The sequence below is a fragment of the Delphinapterus leucas genome, chromosome 2 (genome assembly GCF_059928025.1).
Source record: "Delphinapterus leucas isolate spDelLeu-1000000601 "Yukka" chromosome 2, BTC_Dleu_Yukka2, whole genome shotgun sequence".
Taxonomy (NCBI): domain Eukaryota; kingdom Metazoa; phylum Chordata; class Mammalia; order Artiodactyla; family Monodontidae; genus Delphinapterus; species Delphinapterus leucas.
This window is the reverse complement of record NC_143130.1, coordinates 68,265,148-68,287,937: the sequence shown is the minus strand read 5'-3', so window position 1 is coordinate 68,287,937 and position 22,790 is coordinate 68,265,148. Positions and strand designations below refer to the sequence as shown.

Sequence of the window (22,790 nt, the reverse complement as noted above, 5' to 3'; positions counted from 1 at the left end):
CTATGGGTACCCCGAGAGGGGCAGACACCCTCCCTCAGGGGAGGTCCACCAGGGCAGGGGATGGGTGGGTGGGTGGTGTGCTCTCCCCTGCCCTCCCCAAGAAGCAGAAGAGAGCCAAAGCTTACGGTTTTCCACCAGGAATGGAGGCGAGGCTGGAGGGCAGGCCCGTGGCCCGCATCGGGGGGTGAGGGTCAAACCCAACCTGTAAGGCAAGGCCAGGCCAGCCCTTAGTGCGGGGTGCCGCCATACGTCCCCCCACTATACATCCCCCTCCACCACCTCCTGTCCCACCCGCACGGCGCTGCCTCTTCAGAACCCGAGACAGCTGGGCAGAGCACAGCCCCTTGTTCCAGAGACAGCACGGGCCCAGGAGGGCCAAGTGCCTCGTCCAGGACAATGGCAGGAACAGGATGATGGTCCAGACCCCGAACTCCGAACCGGTTATCTTCCACTCCCTCCCCCAGCTCATTCTCCCTGCTCTGCAAGGCCGAGCGGGCCCCTCCTCACTTTGGTCCCTCCCCTGGTGTCCCAGGGGGCTTGTCATGTGGAGAGAAGGCCAACCTGGGTTCAGGAGATCAAGAGAAAAACCGTCTCCTGGAAGAGGACCCACCTCTCCAGTCTGAACTGCTCTCAATAAACGGCAGACAAATCTTGGTATAACGGGCTGCCCCGTTTGCCAAGTCCCTGCCTCGTGGAAATCACCTGACTCACCGTGGGATTCCCACCCCCACAGAGCCCAGAAAGAGGTGTCAGCCCCGCTTCCCAGATGGAAAGGGGCAGCCCGGGGAGGCTGTGTTGTGTGAGGTCACATGGCAACTGATGGGCAGGCGGGGTGGGACCCAGGTCTGCTGACCCCCAAGTGCGTTCCACTCTTATTCCTAATTAACACTCTACCCCAAAGGCAGCTAGCTGCCTGGTTGCTGGGCCCAGGTCCCCTTTGGTGTGCAGGAAGGGCCACCTTCACCCCCTCTAACTCCCCCGCTCCTTACCCAGTCCCCCCCAAAAAAGGAGCCAAAAGGTCTACGTACAGCTCCAAAGCTCACCATTGGCGATCGGCCATAGGCGGCGGCGGCAGCGGCGGCAGCCGCGCTCATCTGGGGTGGGATGTTGTGGAGGCCGGCGTAGGCGCTGGGGCTGGTGAGGGAGCCGTTCATCTCATGGTGGCTCATCATGGCAAAGGGCGCAGCGTAGGAGCTGGTGATGGAGATGGGCGTGCGCAGGGCCGAGGCTGCAAGGAGGCGGGCGTCAGCTGGGAGAGGCCACCAAGGGGAGTGGGCCCCACACGCCTCCATCAAGGGCAAAGCTCAGGCCACCAGGCTGCCTCCCTGCCCAGCAGCAATCCCTCCTGTGTTCTAAAGCTGCCTACTCCAGGCAGTCCTCCTGGACTGAACCCACCTACCAGAGAACCCCATCTTCACAGCCTAAGAAGGTTCGAGCTGAAAGATGTGACCATCGCTTTTTATAGAGCAGGACTTGGAGGCCCAGAGGAGGGGGTTGTTCAGAGCCTCACAAAACTAACAGCAGAGGCAGACAGATCACTGGTGTCCTGACCTGTCTGAAACTCCTTCCACACGCCTAGTGCACAGTGGCTCCAGCAAGCCCTGACATCGGTGTTGAAGCACCAGGCACTCACCTTCTTCTCAAACCTGACCAAGTCCCCCAGAGACGGGCCCTGGGAGAGCCCTGACTCTGACCCCCCTCCCTGGCCCCCATCTGTGAGGCTCCAGCCCTGGCCTGGGGCAGAGCCCATCCCCTCAAACATGGTCAGCCCAGCCCCATCGTGCCTACCCATTATACCTATCGGGTCCATGCCTGGAGGCTTGCCCGGCATCGACCGGAGTCCCGGGGTCGTGCTGGTGCCCGGAGTTGGGGCATCGTTCCTTGGGGTTGGTGTGTTGGACTTGAGCCCAGGGGTGGAGGATTTGTCATTCTGAAGAGGGTAGATGCAGAGACCAAGGGAAGCCATGAAGATTCCTTTCTCCCAAGAGCTGGGCACCACATGAAGCCCAGTGCTGGACCCAGCTCTGAATCTTCTGCCCCACAGCTCCTCAATTCTTGCCCAATCTTGTTTGGCAGGGACTGTGGTAATTGTTCCCATTTAATAGATGCAGCAACTAAGACTTAGAAATGTTAACTGATAATAAGCACAGGGCTCAGCCTGTAAGTGGTAAAGACAGGATTTGAACCCAGGCCAAGCCCCAATCCGTGTACTTTCTACTCCAGCCCTCTGCCTTCCACTTAGCACTACTCCAGATCCAGACCCTTTTCCAGAACGTTTGCCCTCTGCCCCCACGTTCCCCACCCTCTCCCAGCCTCTGCGGCGCCAGGGGCAGACCCCACATACATGACCAAGGTCTTTGGTCTTGGAGGAGGGTGTGCTGCTGGAGGAGGCCACCGAGGCGGGGCTGGTGGGAGCGTCCTTCTTCAGGCCACGGGCCTTGTCCAGCCCGTTTTCAGGAGGGGAGTGTGCCGGGCTGACCCGGGGCGTCGCTGGGTCCTAAAAACACAAGTGATATGGGGATGTGCTGAGCAGTGACGAGTCTGGAGTCTCTCTGCTCTGGGGACGGGAATGGAGTGGGCACGGGGCATGGGAAAAGAGCCTGGTCCCAAGTGGGGACAATGAGTTTTTAATGACCTAGTCTGACCCCTTCATCCCACAGGCGGGGGGAGACTGAGGCCTGGGTGGGTGGAGGTGACCTGCCCAAGATCAAATACAAGTTCAGGACTCCAAGCTGGGCAGCTGGGCCTTGGCCCTGGGTAGGTCCTTTCCAGCTCCCCCTCCCTCGCTAAGGCTGACCCGGGGGGCTCACAACCCCAAGATCCCAGGGGTGGTGGGGAGAACAGAGCTGACCTGGAGGACCATGGTGACTGGGAGCCAGCCCTCCCCTGGGATCTTCAGGGGCCTGTCTCTGGAGACCCAGCCTAGGAACCCAGCAGTGTGCACGAATGCCCAGCCACCAGGCAGCCAAGCCCTGCCATTCTCCTCCTGACCAGCTGGATGCCCCAACCCCAAAGGCCTCGTCACCCAGCTGGGGCTGCTGGTAACGGTGCAACAGCTGAGACACGACAGCTCCCACCCAGGACAGGAGCAATCGCCAACCACCCTGCACAGGGACAGCCGCCCTGCGACCTGGGCTGGCCCTTACCTCATTGGAAACGTCCACCACCAGGTCGTCACTCTTGTCCCCGTCACTGTCCTGCACGGAGAGGGAAGCCAGTGAGAGGCCACGCCCACCCCAGACTGAGCCCAGACCACGCCCCTGCTTCCACCAGCCAGGATCTGAACCCCAGCCAAACCCCGAAGTCCACGCTCTCCCCACTCAGCCCCACCAAAGCTGACCTCTTCTCCTTGCTGTTTGCTAGCCCAGACCCCAGCCCCACGGTCACTCTGCTCCCACGCCCACAGGCGGCCTCACCAACACCTGCCCAGTTATAATATTTCTAAGCCTGCTTTAACATGTCACTCTGGAGCCAGACACCTCTCTCCAGCTGGCCTGATATCCACCACCATTTGCAAGTGAGTGCGCTGGTCTCGTTCCATCATTCCCATCACCGTGTGTGTGTGGGGGGGGTGATTAGCCTTGTCTCCCAGAAACGCAGCTGAGGCTTTGGCTGTGCAACGTGTCTGAAGCCCCAGAACAGCCAAGTAGCTGAACACGGAGGGCCGGGCCCAAGGGCACCAGGTCCCACACCGCATCTCCCCCTGCCCTCTGCCCCAGCTCTCAGCCCTGCTCGGCCTGGCACAGAGCAGACACCACGACCACCTGTAGGGTCGAAGTGTGGGGATGCCAGGAACGGTCCCCAGAGCAGACCGGAGGTTCTGAGGGGGCCGTGATGGCAGCAGGGGGTTTTTGGCCCATCGGGGGAGGTACCCCTAGCTCTCCCCAGGCCCCATGGAGGCCCGGATGACTTCCCTGTCCACTGCCTCCTGGCCGTGGTCCGCAGGCTCACAGGACATCGGTCTGTGGAGGCTTCCCCTGCCCGGGCCACCTGCCCTCCTCAGTGCGGCAGCGTCTCCTGCCCCCACTTCTTCCTGACTCTCCCACGACTCAGGCCCCATGGGGTCTCCCCCAGCCCAGCCCACCCAATCCAAACCCCGGCGGAACCCGCCGTGCTCTCAGACATACGTATCGGCTCAAACTGTCCTTCTCCTCTGCTTTCCGCTTCTTGGCTTCCATGCTGTAGTCTGCAGAGCCCCGATGCTTCTCACTGGCCCGCAGGCTTTCCGAGGGCGACACCGAGTTATTCTGGAAGCAAGGAGGAGAGTATGAACATTTCATGCACATATTGACATAGCTAAGTGACTCAGAAGGTCTGCTGAGGTGTCGTGTGTGTCCTGCAGGTCTCAGCTCCATCGGAGGTTCCCCAGGGACGCCTTCCCAGCTCCCCAGACTCGGTTCCTCTGGGAGCGACCCCGGGAGCACGACAATTCTCTTTTATAGCTGCAATTAGATAATTAACCCAGCACGGGCCGTTTGCCTCTGGCCTATGAGACTGTATGCCTCATGAGGGCGGGGGTCACGCCTGTGTCCCCCACCACCCATCTGTGCCTGCCACATATATTTGCTCAAAGAATGGATAAGCTCAATCTGCACTGGGTCTCGAAAGATGGATCTGAGCCGACAAACTGGGGCCAAGTGCAATACTTCATCTGCTGAACCCGACAGGAGCGGGGAGACTGACCGGGACGGGGATCGCCGGGGTGCCAACAGGCCTCCTAAGTGTAGGTGGGCGATGGGGCATTTTGTGCGAACACCCTACAACTACAGCGTGGCCTCCTACAACTTTAGAGAAACACCAGAGTTATAAAGAAACAGAAAATGCCATGTCATGAAGCCTTTCCCCTCTTAAGACAGGAAAAGGTATAGAGGACAGGTAGACTGCAACGCTTTGTAATGACAGGAAAGGAGGGGCCCCAAGACAATGGGCAACGTGCCCAAGGTCCCCCAGCAGCAGGCAACGCGAAGGAAACCCAAGTTTTTCAGGCCTGGAAGAGACTTAGCAAGTTCTCCCTTCAACTACAAAGCAAGTGAGGACGAGGAGAGTTTGGAATTTCAGGCCTGGGAAGAGGGAAGGTGGGCCAACAGGCGAGGCAGGAGAAGCACCCGCCAGTGGGCCCAGGAACGGAGTGGTGCTGGAAGGGGAGAGCTGCCCGCAGAGGAGGACCCTGGCTGGTGGTGTGATGGGTAACCAGGAACGGGCTGGGAGCAGGGAGGGAGGAGCTACGGGCAGGGGTACCTGCCAGCAAACCTCTGTGCCAAGAGAAAAATACCACAACCCCCTCTAGGGGGCTGCCGAGGTTTGCCCCTTCCTAAGAGACCACGCGACACCGTCCCCGCTTCGCTCAGCACCCTCTTCAGGGCGCCTGCCCTGGATCAGGCCTGGGGCTGGATGCCAGGCGTGGAGGAAAGAACAAGACACAGTCCCTGCCCTCCAGGAGCTCACAATCCAGCTGGAGGGAAGGCGAAGTCCACTTCATCCCCATCCCCAGGGGTGTGTGACGAGGCCACGTGGGGACCCAGAGAGACGTCTGCTCAGAGGAGAAGGGCATCAAGAGGCAGGTGGAAAGACTCCCCACTTCCCCAGAGGCCAGGGACGGCGTTCCCGGGTGGGGTGGCGGGGGGGAGTGGTGCGGGAACCAGCCACAGAACTTTATTTCCTCCCCTAAGCCGGTTTCTGGGCAGCCCTTCCCTGCCAAGCTTCTGCCTGAAGCAAATTAAAATGGTAGAGTTATCAAGCCTTGAAGAAAATATGGAGGTTATAATGGAAGTGCAGCTCAACCCTCCCCGCAGCCGGGCAGGCGCGGCGGCGATACACACACAGCCGTGATTCAATTAGCCGGGGCGAGCGCCGGCAGAAAAATCGCCGTCATTTCATTTCAGTTCCTCTGACGGTGGCCACCCCGTGCTAAGCAGAAGCGCTCCCAGCCCCTCTGCCTTCGGGTGGGCAGGCGGGGAGGAAAGGGGGGGCGCGCGGCTGCTCGTGTTTCTCCCCGCAACCAGGGCCACGGCTCAGAGAACAGCGGGCTCTTTCTTCTCCTGCAGCCAGGCTGAAAACCCTCGCTGCTACCGGAGGAGAGTCCTGTCAGGCGTTTAGCGGCATCGATCCAGCCCGCCTCTGACTGGCAGGCGGCCAAAAAACTAAGTATTTTTTATTGCTTCGGCTAGGCAAGGAAATATGAATGAAGCTACCTCTAATTGGACTCCAGACTAACCCCTCTGGGACAGCTTCCAGCCCATCCAGCCGGCCCCCCTCCCACTCCGACACGGCCCTGTCTTTCCTGCCGGGGCCTCATCTGTTGACAACCTGGTTTCCAAAGGGCTGATTACGTTTGTCCACACTCCCTCCAACACCACGGCCGCGTGCACACATATGAGCCCCTACTGCCTGTCCCCGGGACGCCCCACACCCCCTCCTGGCCCAGGACGGCGTCCCGATTCATTTCCACGGAATTCTCCAGTGGCCCAAGGATGGCCCCTCTGCCCTGAGTCTGGATGTCGGCGAGCACTGCAGAGCGAAGAGCCCAGCTCTTAGGGGTTCCCCATGGGTTCCTTTTAGCAGAAAGCGTTCACAGATGGGGGCACAAAGCCAGAGTCAAGAGCGACAAGGATGAGCATGAGAATGTGTGAAGGCAGGGAAGGGGCCGAGCACCCACTTCTCTGTGCGGCAGGTCCCTGTTAAGCAGGTAAGCTCCGGATCCTGGGTCCCGTTCTGAGCAAGGGGTCTTCCTAGCTAAGCGGAGAGGCTGGCTGGGCAGGAATATTGCCATGTTACAGATAGAGAAACTGAGGCTCAGAGAGGCCAAGAGGACTTCCCAACATCCCATGAATCTGGGCCCAGACTGAGCCTTGAGGTGTCCAGCCCAGCCCTCCAACAAGGCCACCTACTGGGATCAACACTAAAGCAATCAAAATGGATTTACAGTTTCAGCTGTTCCTTTCTTATGCACCTAGCCATTCCTGGGCCCAAATGACCTGGATTTCTGAGCACACAGGCCAAGTCGAGAGGGGACGTGAGCACTGCTGCTAATGGGAGGTTTAAAGTCAGCCCGGGTAGAGGGCTGGGAAGGGGAGGTGGGTCGGGATGGAGGAGCTGCCCAAGGAAGCTGCTGTCTAGATGGCTAGTTAACTGCCTGACCTTCCAAGTCCCACTTAACACGAGGTAATAACCAAAGCCATCCTAACAGATTAGATGGCCCCAGATACAAGGACGGCGATGAGGAATAAAACAGCTGTGTTAATCGCTGGAGGATTTTTTTTATCCAGACTCCACTGTGCTTATTCAGAAGCTTATTCACTTGAAACAGAACCTGTGAGCCTCAGTGTGATCAGAAAGATTTACAACAAATCTCAGAGCTGACAGACACGCAGGCAGCCTGCCCTTAATGCTCGCTTGCTAGCACTTTCTCAAACCGAGTTAAAGCCTAGAACAGGGAGAAACCTCAGGTGTTGGGAGGAAATGAGGAGGATACAGGATCATACAGGGGTCAGCCAATATGGGGGGCAGGGAGGCACTCGGCCCCAAACGAGGGGGGGACACCAGGGTCCCGAGCTCTGGGTTCAGCCCTGCGACTCCACAACCCCCCTTGGAGGGCCCAGGGCTGGCTGGCTGACCTCTCCAGTAATCACCTCTCATACAAAAGGCGGTTGGTTAAAGCTCACTTAGCCCAGCTCTTCATTTAACAAATGATGGCCCTGAAGCCTGGAGAGATGAAGGCTTCCCCAAGTGCAGGTCACTCAACAGGGGACAACACCCTCCTCCTAGGAGCCCACACAGGGTTAGGGCTGACCCTCCCCCAGCACCCAAACACCCCCCCCCCACAGGTTCCAGAGTACTGGCACTTACCGTGCTGGATTCTCTCTCTTTGGGGACAGAAGGCCAGGACAGGAGGAGGGTCAGGTCCCCCAAGACAAAGAAACAAAAAAGAAAGCAAGGTCAGTATCATCCGGTTGGCTTTTATGCTTTGCTAGTTCACGGGTTTTAAAACGGGCAGCGGCCTGGCTCTCTGAGTCACCGCGGGTCAGCCAAGGTAGGGCCATTAGGTGACGTCTCTCAGTTTGGAAATTAACCGCCCCAATTCCAATGCTTCACTCGGCCACCAGGCCCCGGTGGGGCAGCAGGGGGGGATCTGTGGCCTAGCTCTCCCTGACACGCGGAGAAGGGCACCAAGATTACTGGTCAGCAGTTTTTAAAGCCGTAAACTTGGGAAGGATCGTGCTACGCAAAATAGCCATAGGATCTGGGAGTTGAGAACATTATTGTTATTTTTTTTTTTTTTAAAGGAATTATCGGAGTGGTATCTTGGTGGTGGTGGTGGTGGTGTTGTTTTGCAGTATGCGGGCCTCTCACTGCTGTGGCCTCTCCCGTTGCGGAGCACAGGCTCCGGACGCGCAGGCTCAGCGGCCATGGCTCACGGGCCCAGCCGCTCCGCGGCATGTGGGATCTTCCCGGACCGGGGCTCAAACCCGCGTCCCCTGCGTCGGCAGGAGGACTCTCAGCCACTGCGCCGCCAGGGAAGCCCGGTGTTGTTTTTAATTAATGCTCCTCTGTTTCTTTACCAGATGCCCCAGCAAGCGGAGGCCTCTGATTATTTGCCCAGCCAAGCACTAGCTCCCTGATCCTCCTGTCTGTCGTGGGGAGGCCCTCTTCCTCTGCCAGGAGGACCATCCTATTGCAGGGGCAAAAAAACTTAGTCTCTGGTTCCCACGACCTGCTACTACCGCCCCACGGCCCCGGCCCAGGCAGGATGGTAACACTCCAAGCCCCCTGTGCCCAGGGCCGGCTCATAATGCATTGGCCATGTGCCCCAGTAAGTATCTAAGGGCAAATCAAACCATCGTGTGGTGCACTTTAAACAGGATAGTATGTGTCGATTATATCTCAATAAAGCTATAAAAATATATCTAAGAGCAGACCACACAAGGTGGCAATCTTTGCAAAGGGTCTGCTAGGAAGCCAGGCCCTCTCCTTTCCCGATCAAACTAGGCCCCCTCCCAAGGCCCTTCTCGGCGCAGCTTCAGGGGTCTTTGCAGGACAGGCTGGGTTAAGGGTAGAGGACGTTCTCATTCCCAGTCTTCCCAATCATCTCCCTGCAGCAGTGTCACCACCGCCTCTACTTAAAGACAGTCCCCTAATGAGTCTTTACTTGAGCGCCAACTGGGTATCTCTTTCAAAGAATGTGGTCTCTGTCCTCCGAGGACTAACGATCCTGGTGAGGATAAAACACTTTCCAGGGTAGGAAACAGAAGAACGGTAACAAAGGGCTCCGTCTTGGGACCCCCAACTCTTGAACTCTTATGGGAATTTGAGAAGAGACACTCAGCTTGGCCAGGAGGGCATCCTGCAGGGGTGGGACTGGAGCTGGCCCCTGGAGGGTGGACAGGGTGTGGCTAGGAAGATGGGAAGGTATTCCAGGAAGAAAGGACAAGATGTCTTCCAGGGCAAAGAAGAGAAGGTACACATCAGGGATTGGGGGGTGGCCTGGGGAGTGGGGCTCCGGTTTCCGTGTACCAGGAACTTAATAGATGGCTCCAAGCCTTTTGCTAACTCCTGGTCCTAGAGTGACAGCATTTGCTGTGTCTGTTCACAGAGGGGCCTCCAAAACCTCTGCCCCCAGCCCTGCACTCTGCCCTCCATCCCCGCCCCGGGCCGCACCTCTGTGGTCCAGTTCATGGTGGTTCTTCTCGTCCTTCACCGACAGGTGGGCCTGGCTGCCCAGGGCACCAAGCGCCAGCAGCCCTGAGCTGCTCCCCGTCACCGGGGGGATCCCTGGAGGCTGGAGGCCTGACGGGTGGGGTGGCAGCTGCACCGGGGGGCCGTGCGTGGCGTGGGAGAGGTGCTGCGCCTGGAGCTGCTGTTGCTGCAATGAAGTTGGTGGTGAGTGCGGCTGAGCGGGGAGGGCCGGGTAGGCCTGGGCCAGCCCTCTTGCTTCTCCAGGAACTGCCAGGGGACATGTCCCCCAAACCTCTGCCCCCAGCTCAGGCCACACATGCAGTCATGCTGGAGGAAGTCTGGTAATGGACCGCAATTGAGACACAAGATTTATGATGGCAAACGCTCCATCTCTTCTCCAACCCCAGTCTCAGGACAGAACTTCTCAATGCATGTTTCCAAGCCCAAGATAAATACAGCATGCGTTAAAAAGCCAGTCGTCGGGGCTCCCTCTCCGTTGAGGGCGATCCACTTTTAAGCTCCCAGCGGCCACAGTTTTGCTCATGCTTACATGCCTGCAAACGTCAGCAGCCAGCGCTTCCCACCCTGAGCCCGTACCCTGGGGAAGACTCCCTAATTCCGAGGAACTCCACGCCTGTCTTACAAAGCGGGGGCAGGACACAGCAGAGGAGTCCCGGGATCAAGAGGAGTTTGGGGCCAGTGGAATGAGAGCCGACGTCACCGGACATAAAAGTGGAGAACAGGGTAACAGGAGGAGTGGGGGCTTTGGAATCAAGACAGACGAGGATTCAAATCCTGGCACTTACTAGCTGGGTGACCTCAGGCAGGTTACTCACTAAGTGATCTCATAACAATAGCTAAACGTTTCCCAGAGGCCTTTCCAAGGCTCCCTCCCCTTCCAAAATCTAGTCGTGCATTAAGTCACTTATTATCAATAGCAAGGGTAACAATCCCTAATTAAGGATTCTGCTCAGCACTAGCCTCAGAGTCTTCTTTTCCCCCTTCCCCTTGTGCTCCCCCAGCAGCCAAGACAAAGCGCCCTTTATCATTCCCAAGATTGCGTCAAGAACCACGGGCACTGTGGCGCACGCTACGCCACGGCTGAATATTTCATAGGGACTGAAGTATTTCTTAGGAATGGCTGGGCCCTTGGGTACACATACATCTTTCTTCTCAACGAGCACAACAGGAGGGAACGGAAATTTACTGAATGCCTCAATCAATGCCTGGGCCCTTTCCAAATATTTTCTCTGACCTTCCAACTACCTGGCAGAAGGGTTCTGCCCATTTTACAGATGGCAAACTGGCACTTAGGGGCTGGAGTAGGCAGCCGGTAACTAGCCAAGTCTCACCACTAGTGTGGTACCTGGACTCAAATCTGTCAACCACCGACGTCAGCCAAAGAATGTTCCTAAAGAGACCCTCCTCCTCAAAGCGAGAAGAGTTGGTGGGGGTGACGAAGGGCTAAGACGTGACGAGCTCGCCTGTCAGTGTGAACTGTGGCTCTCAGGCCACTGAAGAACAGACAACAAAACACAATGCAGGCCCACAGCTCTGGACAGACGTGAGGCTCCGAGAGGCAATGAGTGTGTGTGAGGTCAGGGATTAAGAGCCCCACTCTTCCCCAACTAAGCCGCCAACTGCCAACCTGGTGCACCCCCAAATTAATGGCACCCCCAGTCACACCACACTCCTGGCCCCAGAGAGTTCATTTCTCAGTTTGGGGAGAAAGGCTGGGACCCACGGCCATTGCTCCAGACCTAGGACATCTCTTGGTGGGCAGTTTACGGAAGCTGCCGGTGGGCACTGGTCCAGGTTGCAGCCTGACCCCAGATCTGCCTCGAGACGCCAGAGCAGAAACGAAGCCAAAGGGCCCCCTGGAAGCCCTCCCCATCATGCGGGTCAGAAGAGGTTCCTCCTTTCTGACAGTTATGACAGCTCAGACTCTGGAGCCAGACAGACTAAGGAAGATGTCCCGCCCCATCTTTTATCAGTTGTAAGACCTTAGACAACAGTGGACCTCTCTCAGCCTCAGTTTCCACATCTGCAAAGTGGGGATCAGAATGCAGCCCGTCTCTTCAGGTTGTACAAGGATCACGTGCGTTACTACATGTGAAGGCAAAGTAGGTGTTCAACAAACATTAGCGAAAACTATGAGTGGACCACAAATAGAACTGCATCTTTCATCTCTGATCTTGGCAACTCGTGGGCTCCAGGAAGAAAAGACCTTGTTTTATCCATCCCAGCACCTCGGGTGGGGCCTGGCATGTTTGCCCAATACACATCTGCTGGGTGAATAAATGAAAATGTTGGAAAAGGGTTTACACAGAGAGGCTGGGAAGTAAGTCAGCAGAGTGGCTCTGTCCAAAAGCCATCCACCTGCCCAGATCCAAGCCTCCTCTTGGTTGGGAAGAGGGGCATCAGTGGCGCATCCTGCTTCCCAAAACATGAACCAGTGAACCAGCATCAGAAACTTGGAACAAAGGCTGTAGTTGCAGTGGCTGTTTGGAAGACAGTGGCTTTCAAAGCTGCTGAGCTTCCCAGACGGACAAGTTGGTTTTCAGCCGTGGCCCGTCAAGCAGGAGTGTCTCTTCTTTGCAACAGAGGAAAGGCAGCTTCCATGTACTTCTCATCTTCAAATACAAGAGCACCCCCTGCACAGCCAGAAACTCCCCTGAGATCTGCTCTGGGTGGCTGGAAGGCATAGTCGGGAGTGGCCCAGCAGGCTCTAGGAAGCAGGGACAGAGAGCCGACCTCCTCCCAGGCTCCTCCCCTGGGGCGAGGACAGATGCCAGGGCTTGTCGGGCCAAGGGTCTGCTAACAACAGTCCTGGTTGTGATAAAGAGTGAGATAAAGTCTTGGCCGCAGCGGGGCAGGGGGAGCCGGCTGGCAGTGATCCACCTGTCTCTCCGTCCCCGTGTCGCAGGCAGGGTACAGCCATCCTCAGGCTGCATTTCTATCCCTGTGACGTATCTGTGACTCCAGAGGGTGATGTGCAGAAACACAGTGACATCCGAGTGGGAGGGTGACAGCGTTTTCAACTGGGGACACATGGGATCAAGTCGACCGTCCGAGGAGGGAACTGGGCCCACCACTCCGCAGCAGCCTGTCCCTGTCCACCATTCCCTCCAAGACCAGGATTTCTCCGTCCACCACAGGAGAGGAAGTCAACAACCCACCCCACAGCTCCAAAAGAGGGGTGAGGCGTCTGGAAGCAAGCCCCATCGTGAGCACACCCTCCTCCCACCTTTAACATTTCATGCTGAACAGCAAAACACGGCAAAACACATGTCCCATGGGGCAGATGTGTGTCCCTGTCCTCACGTGTGCCAAATGCCCAGTTCCCGGGCTCCGAAGGTATGGCCACTCACGTGGGAGGCTGTCAGGGAGGCCCGCACTGGCCGAGTCTGTGTAACTGGATTATGCACATCACGCTTCACGCCTCTGCAACCTGATTTAATGCTTCGCTTCTCAGGTTCACGATTTGGGTTAAACCTAGTGAAGTTGTCTAAGCATTTCCAGGGCTGAGACCCACCAAGGACACCCAGACAGAGTCCTAACTGCATAAGATGCAGACGCCCTGCCCTCCCAGGAGAGGGAGGGCAGCCCCGGCCTCTACTTCCTGCCCACGGAGGTGGCCCCCCAGCTCCGGGCTGAATTGTGCCTTCATGCTCTGTTATAGTTTGGAGAGCTCACAACAACCCCGTTATCCCCATTTCAGAGACGGGAACAGGCTCAGGGGGAGGTGAAGGAACTCTGCTAAGCCAAAGTAACCAGAGCCAGGACGCAAACCCAGCATGACTTCTCTCTGCCACGGCCCCCTGGCTGAGAGAAACAGATGCGTTCATTCTAAGGCAGCACACTCGCTGCACCATCCTTCTCCCAGTCAACTGAACCCAGCTCGTCAGCATCCTAGAGGGAATGTGAGAACCTCAGGACTGGCTTCAAAATACCCACTGTGGTTTGTAACAAGCTAAAACCTCCCCCTTCCTCACCCCGCTCACCCAATTTAAAAAAAAAAATAAGTAAGCACCAACAAGGACCTACTGTACAGCACAGGGAACTCTGCTCAATATTCTGTAATAACCTAAATGGGAAAAGAATTTGAAAGAGAATGGATACATGTATATGTACAACTGAATCACTTTGCTGTATGCCTGAAATTAACACAACGTTGTTAATCAACTATACTCCAATATAAAATAAAAAATGAAAAAAAAAAAGCAATCAAGCCAACACTTGTATCTTCCGCTAATAATTTCCAAGGGAATGCAGGCCAAATTGTCAGTGGGGCCAGTGAGGTACATGCCCCTCCACCTGCCACGTTCAGTGACCTTGGACTAGCACGGAGCAAACTAAAACACGAGTTCTGAAGATGGTGGGTAACTTCGGCTCACAGGGTCTTTAATCTGCTTGGGGGGGCCTTGTGCAAGCTGCTGACCAAGGGACAATATTTCACCCCTCACGCTCAGGAATCTTTTGACCCTCCAACGATCCCCCAATAACTTGGATCCAAGAAAAAAGGGTGTGTAACAGGTCTGCAGTTAACTGGGTCCTGGCAGGCCCTGGCGAACAGACACACACCTTCAGGCCTGCCTTCCCCAGACGGTCACTTGAGTTCCCAGTGGCCCTGTGTGTGGTGGGCGGACTGGGCCAGCAAGCCTGGGCTTCCGTCAGCCCCTCTGTCCTCTGTCCCCTCTCCCCTCACACCAAGCTGACGCTGGATTCTGGCCTCTCTCACCTGGACGGGAGGCCCTGGAAATACTCTAATTCATGTGATAAACACACACCACTAGCTGCAGGTATGCCCACGCCATATGTGTCTACCTGACCTCTCATCTCTCTCTGAAATGAGCCAAGAGGTGAACCCAGAATCCTTCCACCCCACGCCCAGGAGAGCCCCAGGTGACTGACTGAAAAGGGCACGTCAAAGGAAACTTGCCCAGCCCTTTTCCATCTTTTCACAAATGGGGAAAACAGGCCAGAGGAATGAAGTGACTTGCCCAAAGCCCCCGCTAACTCCCAGACCAGGGGGCTGGGCTACTTCTCCCCCAAGAGGGGCAAATCGGACAGTACCATGTGGGTAGCCACAAGGCTTCTGGGTCCTTCCCTTCACCGCCCTTTCCTGCTGGGGCAGGACTCCTGCCCTTTGGCCATCAGCCCTCCCGGCCCCCTGCCACCCTCCTCCCATCGCTCTCCCGAGTCAGCCCGGCCGCAAGCCCGCTGTCCCTCTCCTTCCTCCTTCACAGGATGCCCCGGCTCGGCGAGCCATCCTCAGCCGTCCGTAATTCCTGCCTTGTGAGGCTCTGTCAGGCGCAGTGATTAGATGGCTGCCTTCTTAATGACAGGGAGACGGCCGCATTCACTCAGAGCCGGAGAAGCAATTACCTCGAAAATGGGGGTCACGGGCCCCACTCGTTGGCTTTAATTGAATTCCAGTATCTGCCTCTAGCTGCCTTGGCCTAACGTGTAGCTTCCTAAATACTGCTTGAAGGAAGTGGAGCTAATCCAAGCAGCGCTTCTTCCCCCAATTCCACTCTTCTCTTAGAACTTAAAAAAAAAAAAAAAATTTTCATAAGAGGATTTTAATTCCAAAGGTTGGGGGGGAGACAGTGGGGGAGAAGGGACTCCACTGCGGCCACGGAGGGATGGGAAGGCTGGGCCTGGAAAGCGGATAGGGAAGAGGATCTGAGAGAGGAGAAGTATCAGAGAACGCACTTCCCACCCCGAGCCCTCATCTGCCAGTCTCAGCAAAGCCTCCACGCTGTGAACTGGCCACTGAGGAGGACACAGGCGCCACACCGGGGCTGGACTGGACGGGAGGTGGGGGGGGGGAAGAGCCCTAAGCCGAAAGCCAGCCCAGGGCCTCTGGCCTGGCGTTGCTCCTGGACCGTGTGTGACCATCTGCGAATCACTCCCGTCTCTGTAAAGGAAGGGCATCGGCTGGATCAGTGGTTCTCTACCACGGGCCATTTCATGCACTGCCCCTGCCCCCTGCCGGGACATCTGGCAATGTCTGGAGACGTCTTGGGGTGTCACGACTGTGCGTGGGAGGGTGCCACTGGCATCCAGTGGGTGGAGGCCAAGGCTGCTGCCGAACACCCTACTGCACATCCTCACAAAGCATGTGGCCTCAAAGTTCACGAGTCTTGAGGCTGAAGAACCCTGGGCTAATAAGATGGTTTCCAAGGAGACTTCGAACTTTACCATATTATGACTTCCCCGCTGGGGGCTCTGCCTCCCAAGCTCACTGGCTAAAAGCAGTGACCAGTCACTCCCGTTCCCCTTTCCGGCCTCCTCTCTGCTCCTCCCCGCTCAACACTGTCAGGATTCAGGCGAGGCTAATGCTCCCGCCCTGGCCACCCCCCAGCAGCTCTCAGCAGCTGCCAGGGGACTCAGACCGGAAGGACAGAACCCAGTGCCCGTCACGGGGTCCCAATGCTGTGTCGGAGGACCGGTACCCACCAGCATCACTCTGTCACTCCAAAAGCCCACCCTCCCGGCGTTCCTGGCCCAAAGAGATGAGCTGGTCCACCCCTTCCTGTAACAGACGCAGAAACTAAGGCCCGAGGAAGAGATGGGACTGCCTGAGGTCACCTGGGGAAGAGGCTTAACTAGAACACAGGTCTCCAGGTTTCTGCCCCAGAATGAAGAGCCCAGAGTCATCATTCATCCCACCAAGCAGAACATTCTAGGCCTTCAGTTCCACCTTGAAATAATGACCGTACTTAAGAACAAGAGGAGGAATGAGGACCAATCAGAGGGCTAGAGGGACCTCAGCCAACCAGTCCACTGCTTCCCAAGCCTGCCTACCCTTCCGAATGATCTAGAAAACTTCAAAAACACAGATTTCCGGGTCCACCCCAAACCTATGGAAAAGAACTCTGGGGTGAGTGCCCTAGAATGTATTGCTCAGAAGCTCCGTTGGGGACCTGGACTCAGCCATCTGTGGATGGGAAGCAGTTATCTCACCCACCCTGTTCATTTTAGGGACCAAAGGTGGACAGGTGCACCCTGAGGCTAAGAGCCTTGCCCAAAGTCCCCTTAAAAAACCTGTTTCTCCTCAGATGCTTGTCTTAAATATCCTTTAGCAGCCTCATACCAGAGCAGCAAGCAGGAGGAAGATGCTGTGTGAATCCCACAAATGCACTGAAGATGTAAGCCAGGTAGGAGCACCAAAGGGGAGAGATCGGGCTTCCTCCTTTCACTGAGGGGCCAGACCAGAAGTGGGCCTCACGAAGCACTCTGCATTATCTTTTCCTGTTCCCGGGTGAGACGGGACTTCTAGAACATCAGGGAGACCTAGCCAGGGGCCCTGGCTGGACCTGACACGGGCCCAGGATGAAGACTCCGCCAGGCAGCTCAGCGCACGGGACAGCAAGGCCCAGCCCCAAATGCCACAGCACGTTTCACATCACGGTACAGCAGAGACAGTTCTGATCCCAGGTGGCCAAAGAAGGGTAGACCTTTGCCAGTGAGGGGACAGGCCCCTGGGGAGGTGGGAGAAACCAGGTTGGCCTCCAAGGTGATCCCAGAGTCCACCCCCCGCTCAATGTTGGAGATACCGAAAGCCGGGAAAGGATGGGGCTGAAGAATTTCGAGGTGGATCGGGTCGTGTCGGGCACCGCTTTAACTTGGGGAGTGAGAGGCAACCGGGGAGCCACAGGGGGAGATCTCTAGGCGGGTCCAAGCCCACGAGATGCTGGGAGAGGCCGGAGCCCTGGGGCTGCCATTCTTTGAGGCCAGCTAAGGTCAGGGTCCATCTCTGGTTACGGTAAGTGAGAGGAATAAAAGGGCTATACACACGGTGAGAGGCAGATTGGGGAGTCCACGTACCCCGATGATGGCGTTCAGCTCCGTCATGGTGACCTGCTTGGCTCGCTCCACGGCCTGCGCCACCTGCTGCTGGTGCTGGAGGGAGCGGGTGTGGGTTAGAGGCGGCCGCCTTCCCCGACCGACCACGGAGGCACGGGGGTAGGGGACAGGCGGTGACACAGGAGGCAGAGGAGGTCCACTGACCAAAGCAGGACACAGGGAGGACGGGGGACCCTTTAAACCCTTCTCAACGCGTGCCTATTACTTCTGTAATCCACACTTCCCGGAGTTTCAAGTTAAAATATAAAAGAGCCCAAAGAGGGGCTATTTGTCGGACCGTCTCCCTCCGCCACGCAGACAAAAAAAAACTTCCTTCCAGGCATAAATTCCCAAACTAACACCCAGGCTGGGTATTAGAAGATGCTACTGAATGATTATTCATTTCCTAAATGTGGTGGCAACAGTGCAGTCCCGTAGGAGGGCGTCCTATCGGGAGAGGCAGCTGGGGCAGAATGCTGTGAGCTGTCAGGCTGTTTGCAACTCACACCCAGAGGGTTCGGAGGAAAAGTAGGTGCGTCTGCAGATACCCTGTATCTATCGCAACACTAAACGACAACAACAACAACACCACGGCACAACGCTACAGGCTGGGAATTGGGTGATAATGTGTCGATGGAGGTTCATCAATTACTCTGGTGTGGGATGTTGATGGTGGGGAAGGCTAGGGGACGTCTCTGTACCTTGCACTCAGTTTTGCTGTGAACCTCAAACTATAAAGAATAGAGTCTATTTAAAAAAAAACATTTTTTTTTTTTAGTGCATTCATTCCCTTCAGCCTTGAGGTGAAACCTGCTTCATAGGCAGCTGTCTCCCCTAATGGGCTGCAAGCTCCTAGGACATCACTATATCCTGTTTTTACATGCATTCAATCATGTATGGGTCACTACTGCGACTCAAGAGACCCAGGAATCCCGGAGGGAGCGAGGGTGGTCTAAGCCACTGACGGGGGCCTGGAGGGCAGGCCTGCCCCAGGCTGGAGTGAGCTCTGCTGGATGGAAAGGGGCCCCTCTCGGGCAGCCCACCCATCTGCCCTGCACCACGGGGCCTCCTTGGAGATGCTTTTCTCCTACTGCCCACTGGTCCAGCCCTGCCTCAGGCGGGAGTCTCTTGCAAAAGTGTGCTTAGAAGACGATGTGACTGACTTGGTCATGCCTCCGATGAGGACACTCTGTCCTGGGGGCCGGGGTCCCCTTTGGGTAGTAGTTCTCCTTGCAGGGTCTGGCCCTCGGTGCTAACTGGCCAGGCTTCCTTGCTCTTAGATGTCTCCAGGTGTGGAAGCTGGGGCACGCGGAAGCAGAGGCTGGGAATGCTGGTTGGGATGGGGTAGGGCCGGCGGTGGGGGGAGGCACAGCGGTACCCACTGCCCACTGTTAGCCCCTCCACAGGCCAGGACCCTCCTCTCGGGGCTCAGGCAAGGGCAGAGAACAGGTTCCACTGAAGGAGCAAGTGGCCCCTCTGATGTGCCAGAGGAGCTTCTGTAAAGCCCCAGGCTGTCAACTTCAGTCCACGTGAACGGACAGGGGCTGGGGCTCCGGTGAGACCTAGGCAGCCACTGGGCTGCCCTGCAAGAAACGGAGGGCACAGTAAAAGAAGGGCTTACCTCTTGTGACAGGAAAGGCATGATCTGTGCTAAAATCGTGTTCAGTCTCTTCGCAATCTCTGTCTGCAAAGGAAAAGAGACTGCGTGAGGCTCAGGCCAATAAATCAAGTCGCCAAAATGTCAGACGGTGGAAGGACAAGCTCCCCCCCAAACCGCAGACCCCCGACGGGCTCCATCCTTCCACCCTCGGTGGGCCTCCTGCCAGGAGGCCTCGCTAAATCCACAGCGTGAAGCAATCTCTTCCAACTCCCTCCAACCGGGCTGCCTACATTTCAGGGAGCTCCAATTTCCTATCAGAGGTGGTCTCTGTGTTTGGTTCAGAGTATCCAGTTCGCCTCCTCTGGATGGAAGCCCTAATCAAAACAACGCAAAACTAAACAAGAACAACCTCCACACCGCCCACTGCGGTGAAACCCATCACAAACAAGAGTGAAATGCAGTGTGGTGAGAAGGAATTGCTATGCCGTGTGGCCCCAAGGGCAACAGCAAGCCAGGCTCTCAGGCTCCCAGACAAATCAGGAGGTGATGGAAGACGCCCGGCTGCATGTGCCAAAGTGTTCCCTGGGGCCAGCCTCACACCCGGTGATATGTGTCTCAAAGGGTCTCCCTCGCCCTCCACTTTCCACTGCTGCCTGTCTCCCACCAGACCGATCCCTCACCCTTATGTGTGCTGCCCAGCCTGAAATCCCACCGTTGACGCTTCCTTTTGGGGGGCATAAAGCACTGCCTTCTCTAACATGATGCTCGGGATGTAACTGATTGGATCCCTAGCCCTTCATCTAAGTTGACCACAGAAACAATTCTCTGTCCCACCGCTAACCCTCCAGAAAAGATCACATTCAGAAAAACATCAACTGATTTTGCCACCCGCGTTCCATGTGAAACCATCTCAGATGAAGAATGGTTTAGAAAAAAAAGAAAAAAACAGTGGGGCTAAATGGTTAACTGAATCCAGACAGGAAGGCCGAGGACCAGACAGACAAGTCTCAGAATTGCTTCTCTTTTCTCCTTCTGAATCCCAAGGCCACCAGGACTGAGGTCCCAGAGCTGGCTTCAAGGCTCTCATCAGCACATAGCCATCTTTCAGAGACAAAACCATGACAACAGCCTTTAAAAATCCGTGATCATCCGCATGCCAAATGACTCTGGATGAGAAATCCTCGCGCACTTAAAATAAAAGCAATGTTGTCTGAAGGCTTACGAACAGACCCTGGCCCTCAGGAGAATTCCTGGGGCCAGCACCCCCTCCTCCCCCCAGCCCCCAGCCACTCATGAGTGATGAGGATGCCCCTGGCTTGTGAAGAGACAGGCCATGGACCAGGAATCTGTTGGGCTTTTGTGGTCCAACGTCCTGGGGCTGCTGGTGGCGGTGCAGGCTCCAACTCAGACCGCCTGTCCAGGGCATCAGGGGCTCCTGGGTGGGGATCAGAGATCACCGCTCTCTCCTGGAACACTCTAGATTCTCAGGAATAGGGCCAGTCTTGCCCACTGTGGGCATCTGGGGTAAAACAAGCCTTTGGTGTGAAAGACTGTCCCCCGTATCCTAGACCAACTGAGTGCCAATAACGGTCCCCACACTTCTAAACTTGCAGGGTGGAGAGGGTATATCATCCTCGCTAAGCCCCATGGGACTCACAGCCACATTTGCACATTCAGGGTATATTCCAGCAAGGGCACTGTATAACGGTTTGTCATACAAACTGGGTTTGTCAGCAACAATGCTATTGACATTTGGGGCCAGATAATTCTTTGTTGCACGGGGCTGTTCTGGGCATTGTAGTGTTTTTAGCAGCATCCCTGGCCTCCGCCCACTGGATGCCCGTCATTCATACTGTAAGGAACCTGGGACGATTACTAATTATTGTATAAATTATTAATCTAGGTAAGTGGGAAGAGTTCTACTCCAAAACAAGGTCCTTTCTCACTTATGTTCATTTTTCTTCCCCCAAACTGACTGACAGTGGGCAAGAGGGATAAAATATAAGAGTCAGGGTTGTACACGTCGGGAGTTCTAGAAACAATCAAATCAGTCCAAACCCGTAAGAGCAACATAATCACTCAACTGTCACGTGTTTATGTGCCAAATAAGAACAGAAAGTTTTATTTACAACAAAAAGCAAAGAGAAATAAACAAAATAAACCATCCTCACTGCTAGGGAGCTCATCGGTCCAAGGCTTCTCACCTCAAATGACTGGCATAGCAGAGCCTGGTACATAGTAGGTGCTCAGTAAATGTTGAGCCAAAAGAATCTCGCTGGCCTCCCCGCATTTATTTTTCGAGACTTCAGATTGCAGTGGCCCCTGGCCGGGGATCTGGGCCTGCCCCACTGTGGGGGGCATCTGGGGGAGGGGCAGTGGCAGACGGGGCGCTGACCTACAACCAGGAGCACAAGTCCTTCATCGACAGGGTGAGGCAGTGGTCAAGCCGGACCAGCCACAAGCCGCCCGCTGGGCTCTGCCTGCTGCCCCCGCTACAGCCAGGGAGGCAGGCGCAGGCTCGGAACCTTCCCCATCACTCTGGCCTGCTCAGCAACTACAGCTCTCACCGTTTTTGGGGTGGGTGGTTATAAAGGAGTCCCAGCTGTTGCTTACTTCCTCTAGCAAACAGGTCAAGTGTCAAGATCTTGGGAGGTAAAGGAACAAAATGAAAAGTAGCTGACCTTCCCTCTCCCCGCATCTTTTAGCAAATGTGCGGCCACAGGCTGCCCCCAGGTGGGATCTTTCCCCTGCACGGCCTGGTCCAGAGCCCAGCATCCTCCGGTTATGAGGAAAAATCTGCCGGGATTTCACGTAGCTCTGCCTGGTTCAAGACCGGTTCAAGCCTGGCATCCAGGCTACTAGGTGACCACGGCTGGGTCGCTCAGAAGCCCTGTGGGGGGCTCAGACCGAGTCCCCTCTCATCTCACCTTTCCACCCAGAGGGAGCAGTTCTTGCCTCCCAACCCCACACATCAACCAAGGACCAGCAGAACAGATATGCAATATTCCGGAGGCCTGGGCTATCAGCCTTCAGGCTCTCTTCTGGGGCCCAGACTTAATGAAAAGCGGCCTCCCCGAGTGACAGGAAGGACTCTGGCCTGCCACGAGTTAGGACTGTACAGTGTTGGGGGAGGGCAGAGGAAAGGGGGTGGTGTCACACTTGGTCCCTGTCCTCGTGTCTGGGTTTTTTTTTCTGGGAGGAAGCGGGGGTGGAGAAAGCATGCGATCCCATCCTTCCCAGCTGGGACCGTCCCCTGCCGGGGAGCAGCTCTCCCCTCCTGGTCTCCCCACCACGTGCGAGCAGGAATTGAGCCTCGGTTTCCTCTACATAGACCATCCAACCCTGAGAACGGGCTCAGCGCACGCTGGTGCGTCAAAGAGCGAACAGGAAAACTGTTCCCTAAACGATTTTTCTTTTCATGTTTATTTTTTTGAGGGTGGTGACGGCAGGAGTGGAAGCTCCCGCAAATAGAAAGTTGACCGCACAGAACCACTCTTAACAACGATAATAATAATGGCTAACATCCGCCGACCCAGCTGCTCCAAGCATTTTGCATGTGTGAGCTCACAAGAACCCTACAGGGAAGGCACTCCTTATAAATCTCCAGTTTTCAGATGGGGAAACTGACGCTTGGCAATTAAGCAACGTCACTAACCGACTTCCT

General features: G+C 56.2%; 1 protein-coding gene across 12 annotated transcripts in view; it reads right to left on the bottom strand.

Annotated features, from left to right (window-relative positions):
* TLE3 (TLE family member 3, transcriptional corepressor) overlaps nucleotides 1-22,790 on the bottom strand; it is a 48,925-nt gene that overhangs the window by 7,914 nt on the left and 18,221 nt on the right. The window contains exons 5-14 of one of the 12 annotated variants that reach the window (XM_089907050.1): nucleotides 19,148-19,210; nucleotides 17,479-17,583; nucleotides 9,655-9,859; nucleotides 7,846-7,862; nucleotides 4,128-4,247; nucleotides 3,147-3,197; nucleotides 2,345-2,497; nucleotides 1,789-1,930; nucleotides 1,029-1,228; nucleotides 126-202 (exon numbers count right to left, since the gene is read on the bottom strand). In XM_089907050.1, coding sequence (XP_089763176.1) covers nucleotides 126-202; nucleotides 1,029-1,228; nucleotides 1,789-1,930; nucleotides 2,345-2,497; nucleotides 3,147-3,197; nucleotides 4,128-4,247; nucleotides 7,846-7,862; nucleotides 9,655-9,859; nucleotides 17,479-17,583; nucleotides 19,148-19,210 — 1,133 coding nt within the window. The remainder of the gene's footprint in view (nucleotides 1-125; nucleotides 203-1,028; nucleotides 1,229-1,788; nucleotides 1,931-2,344; nucleotides 2,498-3,146; nucleotides 3,198-4,127; nucleotides 4,248-7,845; nucleotides 7,863-9,654; nucleotides 9,860-17,478; nucleotides 17,584-19,147; nucleotides 19,211-22,790) is intronic. The other 11 variants (XM_089907052.1, XM_022579906.3, XM_022579908.3 and 8 more) reach the window with 11 other exon arrangements.